Source organism: Pterocles gutturalis, unplaced genomic scaffold (genome assembly GCF_000699245.1).
Source record: "Pterocles gutturalis isolate BGI_N339 unplaced genomic scaffold, ASM69924v1 scaffold1323, whole genome shotgun sequence".
Lineage (NCBI taxonomy): Eukaryota > Metazoa > Chordata > Aves > Pterocliformes > Pteroclidae > Pterocles > Pterocles gutturalis.
Window position 1 is genome coordinate 7,711 of NW_010122630.1, and position 8,225 is coordinate 15,935.

The window sequence follows — 8,225 nt, forward strand, 5'->3', positions numbered from 1 at the left end:
GGAGCTTCAGTGTCACTACTGCGCAAACTCTCTCATCCGCGCATGCGCGCACTGCCCTGCGCCGGGTAGGTGCCTGAGCTAATCCTTCCTGCCCGCCTCACCTCAGGTACCGATGGCAGCGAGTGACCTGGAAACGGCCCAGCAACAAGTGAGCGCCGGCGGGGGTGAGCGGGGCCGGGGGGAGCAGCGTCTGTGCGCCCGGCCTGTCGCGGTCCTGCTGGGCCGGGCGTCCTTGGGCCCTCAGAGTGAGCGACGCTTGGCAGGCGGTGGTTTCGGGTGGCTTCTGGTGAACCCCGGCCTTGTGAGGAGCTCAGTGCCCGTGGGCCGCGGTGCTGCCCGAGTGGCAGCGAGATTGTCTTTGTTCAGGCACCAACGGGGGACTGACTGCACATTTGCACTGAAGCAGGCACCAACGGGTGACTGACTGCACATTTGCACTGAAGAGCTGTTTCAGGTGTCTCCTTTCTAGGTGGAAGGTGGCTGTACGGTTTTTACGGGAATTTGCTGGATAAATTTATTCAGTCTTAGAAAGAGCTAGTACCAAGGCTCTGGGGGCTTTCTCCTGCTGGGGGATGGCCCAGCCGGGAGCAGCAGTGGCTGGGGGCTGCAGGAATGTGTAGCAGCTGCTCCGTGTCACTTTGCTAATTTCGGCGCTTCTGAGGGTTATGGAATTATCCACAGAAATGCAAAAGTCAGTGTGCGTGTGGAAGAACTGGGCGAAGTTTAGTTATGCTGTGAGTTGGGACTGGATCCCTGATATTTATCAATGTCTAGTGTACTGGGTCTTGTCATGTTTGTAAATAAGCTGTAGAAGAGTGGGACTTAAAACTGGCACACAAGGTTGTGGGCTTTGGGGGAGTTTGTTTATTTATTGTTGCATAATGCTTTTACTAGATTGATGAAATTGAAGCTCTTTCATCCATATATGGTGAAGATTGGTGTGTTGTTGATGAAGATGAAAAAATCTACTGTATTAAAATTAGCGATTGCCTGGATCAACCAAAGTGGACCCTTTGTCTGCAGGTATAGTGGTAAGGAGTTTGGCACAGAATTTGCAGTTGGACTGATGCAGGCAAAATCTTGTGCCTGCATGAAACCTTTTTAAATCGGATTCATTAGCTACTCTCATGGATTAAGGAGCTTTTGGATTGGAATCTGTGATTGACTTTTCAGTGATTGTTCCTGTAACACATCAGTGTGCTTGTGACATTTTCAGTAGTTATCCTAATTCTGCACCTGGCAAAAACAAATTTCAGTGTTTTTCTCTAAAGACTAATTTTAAAAATATTTTTTACATTAACTTTGTGTAGGACACCTCAGTGAATCTGCTGCAATTGCTTCTAGGTTTACTTTCTGGAAAGTGTGGACACACAACAAAGTTCAGATCAGCTTAGCTGAGTAACTTGCTACTTTATCATTACAGAACTGAAAGCAATAACTTTACTTAGTGCAAGAAACACCGAAGCATCTACTTACTGAAGTGCGGTGTCACTTAAATAAGTCCCATAACCATGTATGCAGCTCCTTTCAAATTTCTTCTGTACTTTATTTTGCATGACACAAAGATTGCACCATGAAATATGATATTTTTATGCATTACCGTTATTGGAATCCTAAATACAGATATTCAGGTTTTCTTGTCATTCTGTAACAACGTAGCAGACTATTTTCTTCATTTGTAACACTGATTGTAGTCCTAGTGCTCAATATTAGAGCCCATCAGTAAAGCTCAGCTAGCTGAGAGAATTCCAGTGAATGTTTATCCTGAATTTCTTTCAGGTGATTTTGCCACCAGGATATCCAACTGCAGAGCCACCTATTTATCAACTAAAGTAAGTGAAGCTTCTTGCTGAGAGTTATTTTCTTTCACATGTTTGTATTTCTTTTCTGAATTACCATTGTTAATTGTTTACAGTGTAAGTTGAAATTTATTTGACTCCTTGAATTAAACTGTACCAGGGATAGGGGATGTTTCAAGCAAGAATATTCTGTTCTTTCTCCCAAGTTAGCCTCATGGAGCTTCCTATGACAGTTTGCTCTCTTCCCTCAACTCTAATTCTTGCAGCATTATTTTGTGGCAAGGCAGCAGTTAGACTGTGGAGGTATGGTGGCTCCTGCCTATTGTGTTAGTCAGTGATATCTCATCGCTTCCTTGGCGATACCCCTCTTGTCTGTGTCCTTGTTTCATTTTGTAAGGCAAGCTTTTCATTTGAGCACTGACTCTTGTTGGGATGGAGCCATGGCATGCACCATTTTCCTGTTTTTTCCCCTGCTCTTCCTTGTCTGCTGACATGTAAAAGAGAGGAGAATGGAGACGTGTAAGCCAGATCCCTTATTTGGATGATAGAGGGGCCTGTATTGACAAGGCAATACAAAACAGTGCTGGTAAACTTGAGGCGACGTTTGTAGTTTAACATGAGACCAGGAGGATACAGGTACAGAACTGAAGGGTCATCCTAAATATGATAGATACTATGGTTCTGAGGAGTGGTAAAGGTAAGCTAGTAATATGTAAGGTGGCTCTGGAGTAACAGTGGATTGCCATGAAAATACAGGTCCAGTGTTCTTCGCTGAGGTAAGGAAAGGCAGCCCAAGTTAGGAATCTTGAAGGGGAACTAGGTGATCGTGCTTTTACCAAGGTGTTTACATCTGGAATCTTGTTAAATGGGAGTGATTGACAAAGTTTTTTATTATTTTAAAATGAATGTTGTTTGTGATGTTGGAATCAGCATATGGGCACAATTTTCAGTGTATTTCTTTTCATTCTAGTGCTCCTTGGCTTCGAGGACAAGATTATATGGAACTAGCAAATAGCTTGGAAGAAATATATGTGTAAGTTAGAGTTTGTGGAGTATAATAAAAGGAGACAATGTATTTTCAGTTTCATGCCTTGCTCAATGTATGCACTTAAGTACCTGCATGAGCTAGTAGTTGTGAAGTGATAGCAGCAATAGCCATAAACCAGCAAGTTTCTTCTCTAAATCTAACAGTTAAAGGTGCTGTGTATTTACTAAACATTTTGGAAGAACAAATGGTGTTCAACTTGGACAAATTTTATTTTATACTGTTTAGACCTGGTGGTCTGTAAGGATAGAAGTCTTCATTTTGGCTCCTAATATATCACCCTTTAGAATCTGTGAGATTGCTTATGAATTGGTGCTATGAAGCACGAGACTTTTGCATCTATTCTGCATTTGAATGTTAAACCACAGAACGTGAAATATGATTTGTTCATGTCTTAGAGCGTAAGTGACAAAACAGTTTTTCTTAAAAGATAGCTAAGGGAGAAGTAGGTTTTAAAACAAATTAAACACATGTAGAATCTATTAACTAGAATCTGTAACATAGCAGACTGTTTATTGTCACCGTGTGCCGCTAACAACTCATGATGAGTGCATGAGAATAAATGGAACATTTAGAAATAGTCAAATTATATGTTTTTGAATTGCTGTGAAATTGGGGTAGTAAATGTAGTAATTTTATATGGTTTATTTAATTCTTTCAGATCCCAAAGATAATATAAACTAAATGAAATGAAAATATGTCATAAGGAGGCACAGTCATGCCCACAACACTGAAATCTCAACATCTTGCATGACAAAGTTTGGTTTTTTTTTTTTTTTTAATGCCATGAAATAAGAAAGAGAGCACTTAGCTTGCGTAAGGAATTTTTATCCAATTACTCAGTTACTCTGAGTAACTGGGTTTCTTACCTCATTAAGCAACAGAATTTAAGCAAACAAAACTGAATTTGAAGTGTTAAAAATGCACAAGGATTTTAAGTGAAAACTTTTATGGGATCATATTAACCACAGTTATTTAGTGGGGTGAAAAGAATGGAGATTGTCCAGATTTGTAGGATTTTCTGGAGTCTCTTACCAGAGGTGGAGCTGCTGAAGGTTCTTCTTTAACTGTCCTGAGCATCTGGTGGAATGTCATAGTTGTGAAGAACTTTTTTTTTCTTTTTCCCTTCCTTTTCTTTCCCCCTGCAGTCTTGTAGGTTGTTAAATTGTGCTAGTGAGATCAGTCCCTTGCAGCTCTGTTCTGTCTGTATCAGTTGCTGTTTAGAGCCCTCGTTGGTCTCCTGTCATTTTTGTTTGTTCAGCAGAATGCATTTGTACTGTAGGCCATATATGTAATTTTAGACTGTTTAAACACTTCCTAGAGTAGTCACTGATGTGCAGAGTATTAGTGAAAGCCTTTTATCTATCCAATGTCCAAATAGTTCTCAGGTAAATAGAGGTACTTGCATTGTTTACAGTGTGTGTTTTACCAGGTTTCAGGTCCCTAGTGATCTAAATTGCTTAGTTGTGCAGTCTAAAACAATCTGAACTATCCTGTTGATCACTGTCTCCTCAAGGATGTGGAAAAAACAGATAATTAGAAATCACAAGTCTGTTTTGTGAGACCCAAAGTTCTTAGAAGTTAAAAATGTAGCCAATATTTGTGTGGGTTTTTTCTCCAGGTATTCTTCTGGTAAGACTTTTATTCAATACAAAGCTTTGTTTCATGACTTAGACACAAGTGACAAGAAAAATAGCAGCATAGGAGGTAACTATTTACTTGCAAGTTGCAAGACAAGGTTATAAATTCCTTATTTTTGCTTGAGTATTTTTCTTAAAACGTGTATTTGTTTGAATTTCTAATTGCATTCAGGAATTGTGCTGTATACATTAAGCAAAGCAAGAGTTTAAAAATGTCATTCTGTCACTGATATGTACTTAGGTTGTGCCCCAGATGGTGGCAGTAGGCATAAAATTGAGAGACCATTGCCTATGGTTCTAGGTCTTTGGTTTCATTTTTGAGACAAACACACAGTTCATAAACGTATTAAAATGTAATTACTAAGGCAACTTTTCAGGACACCGTTTTGAATATATTTTGGGTTGTTTGGGTCCTGCTGCACACTAAGGCAGCATTTCTGAACTCTGAGCATGCACATTAAAAAGGTGTTCATCTTGTCCTCCCACAGTACCTTAATACACACCTGTGTCCCCTGACTAAGGACTCCTAGACCTAAATCTTTACCTCCCTGTCCTGTAGGACTGCTTGTTACCCGCACTCTAGCATATCAGTCCAGTGCTCCCCTGCCACTGACCTACTATCGCAGTTCACCAAGATCAACCTCTGCTGTGCGTGTGCTTGAGGAGGAAGAGAACTGGGGCTGTTTTAAGGAAGAGCCCCCCTCCCAAGCATGAAGAGGAAGAGTCCCCTACGGCCACAGATAGGCCAAGGAGCTCACCACTGGCATTGCAGTACCTTTTGTAGAGAAAACTGATCCAGAGGAAGCTCTAAGGCTGGATATCCTGGCTTAGTATTCTTTTGAAAATACTGGAAACTGCTCAACTTACTGTTCTCACAGTTGCCTTCCCTTTCTTTAGTGGCCAGAAGGTTTCCGTCGGTTGCCTGTTTTCCCCCAACAGTGGTGCTTTTAATGTTTATTTTTTTTAAAAAAAAGGCAAGTTACAAATAGAGTACATAATGATACAGATGTGTTTCACCCAGTGAACTACTGAGACAGAACTTTTCTCAAGCCTTTGTAAGCTCTTTATCTCACTAGATTATGTTTTATTTCTATATGTCTGCAATCTGTATGTTATTTGGTGTTCTTTCCAAGTGAAATCTGCAAAAATGATTCTTTGTTCACTGTGAGTTTTAACTTCCAGACAGAACCTTGGTGAAAGTATACTTTATTTATGGGTGGAGAAGATACGGGAAGTTCTGATAGAAAAGGCACAATCATCAGATCCAGGTACTTCAGAAAATACATGGTGTTTTAGGTTTGCTTCTTGTTCAACTGCAAACTAAGATTTAATTACAAGTTAAAACTTTGTCCAGTTTTATATTGGATCTAAATAACAGGTCTGCAGTGTCATGGCTTATTGTTTTACAGTGATAGCTTCCCTTTTGAAAAATCAGTAGGGGAAAAAAAAAGGAAGGGGGTGGCCTCAGTGAGCTAGGACAAGGTCCTCAGTTCTCTCAGGAATTAAATTACTTGCATGAAAGCAGAGTGCTGCACACAGGTATGTTATGCATTGTCCTCTGTTCTGCAAAGGAATAATTTGTCTCAGTAATTAATTTTTAGTGTTGAGTGCACTCTTGGAGGATGGGGATTAGCCTCAAGAGAAGATAAACTTCAGTGGAATGTGTGATCATGTATTCCATCTTAATTGCATTTTACTATATTGGGATGAGAAGTACATCATCACTAGAGTTGCAGTAATTCTTCTGCTGTTACTCTTACAGTGATAGATTCTCTGTAAATTCACGGTTATTCTTTCAAAAAGTGGTGGGTTTTTTTCTGCTTTAAAATGTTCAACCACTATGAAATGCTTGTGTCAAAAAGAAATACAAGTATTTTTCTAAGTCATAGACGTTAGCTTAGTCCTGTGAGGAATAAAATACTGAAGAGGAAAAAAAAAAGTACTTTCAGTGCTTCTTCATGATAAGGTCTAGTTTTAGTCTTTCAATAAACTGCATTTTGTTGCTACATCACAGACCTTTAAAACGTAATTTTTCATTGACATGACTACAGGAGTGGATACCGAGAAGGGAAAATGTTACTGACAGTGTGGGAAGTGTGTTGGGTATTTTGACAGCAGCCTTGTGCCTTCTACGTAATACATCGGATTTTTCTAGGCCTTTTGAACATGCTGTATCACCCCTCTGCCTTTTTATTGAAAATACCCTTGTTAAAAACCAGTATCATCACAACATTGTTGGCCCTCTAAATAGGAAATTAGATTGCGATATGTTAACTTGTCTGTATGGTAGATTCCCTCTAAATCCAGTTGCCAGAGCACTAACTGTGTGTGATATTGACTCTTTTGCTATTAACTATTATTTTTTGTATGTCCTATGCATGAAGGAAAATAGGATTTGGGGAATCCCAGAGTGCTTGAAACATGTCCAGAGGTATGTTTCAAACACAACAATTTTATAACCTAGTGAAGCAGCACTGAACAATAGCTTTGCCTTTTTCCCCTAATAACCAATAAATTACTGTAGTTCTTGTGAAACATCAGATTATTTTGGTCTCTAAACTCAGATTATGTTAATGGTAGCATTGTAAATTTTTAATGGAAATGGTAAACATAATTTTTCTTTTCTTCTTAGAAATACTGTTAACTACTGTTGAAACAGAAGATAACCATGCGAAGATCTTATAACCTAAATATTGTTTTCCTAATTCTAAGCAAGATTTTAGTTAATACTAGACTAAGAATTTCAGGGGTTTGTTGTAATTAATGTTACTGTTCTGTATTTCATAATTCTTAATGGCAAACTGATTTGAACTGAAAAGCCAGAGATTTTCTGAGGAAAAAAAAAAAAAAAAAAGGAAATTTTGTCTTGCATGTCTCACAAAAAAAGTGTGATAAAGTCTACTACTTGTATCTTAATAGAACCAGATATTAAGAAAACCAGTGAAGAAGTTGCTGAAGATGATGGAAATTATTTTCTCCTAGACGATCAGCCCATTCAGGAAGATCCAATTAAAATGTTAAATTACATTACATCTGAAAGTCAAGAAGGTAAAAAACATGCCCTTGTTAATTCTGATGAAATAATTTAGAAGAGGGACGCCTTAAGATTCTGTTTTTCTACTCAGCTTTTGAGGAAAACTAATAACATTAAAATCATAATACAGATTAATAACAATCATAGGAAAAACCCCCAACATATTTTTGGGGGAACTGTATGTCATCTTGTGTACTTCATTTTAACAAATCCCTTTTTTAAAGCTGAGACATTCTTTACGTATGTAGCCATATACATTGTTTCAGTACCTTTAAAAAAACCCAAAAACTTCCTTGTTTGTGATCAGTAGATGAAGAACTACCATCCATATGTCACGGTAACCCAATCACGGATCGAAGGAGTACTTTCCAGGCACATCTGGCTCCTGTGGTGACACCCAGACAAGTTAGTAGAGATAAATTCTACCCTTTTTGTCTGTACTTTGAGCTTGACTTATTACTGAAATACTTGGGACTAGCCAAATGTATCTGCCTGTCTTTGCATCTTTGTGTGCTAATATTGCCCAAGTAGTCTGTCAGTTTCTCACTTTAACTGTCAGCTAAATACCTCTAAATATTAGCTCTTCAGTGCTTCCTGCTATTCTTTACCGTCAAGTGCACTAGATGTAAGAGAATAAGAACATAAAAATTTGACTTTTGGATGTCAGCAAGTTTATCATAAGATACTTAGAAACTACTGAGTCTACC

At 38.8% G+C, this 8,225-nt stretch overlaps 1 protein-coding gene across 1 annotated transcript; it reads left to right on the plus strand.

The window, feature by feature from the left end:
* Positions 1-112: 112 nt before the first annotated feature.
* Positions 113-8,002, plus strand: IMPACT (impact RWD domain protein; the record flags this gene model as incomplete). Its single annotated transcript, XM_010077558.1, has 7 exons — positions 113-148; positions 895-1,023; positions 1,780-1,832; positions 2,770-2,832; positions 5,667-5,752; positions 7,404-7,532; positions 7,829-8,002. Coding segments are annotated over exons 1-7 (670 nt in total), but the record flags the coding sequence as incomplete, so codon positions are not given.
* Positions 8,003-8,225: the final 223 nt, after the last annotated feature.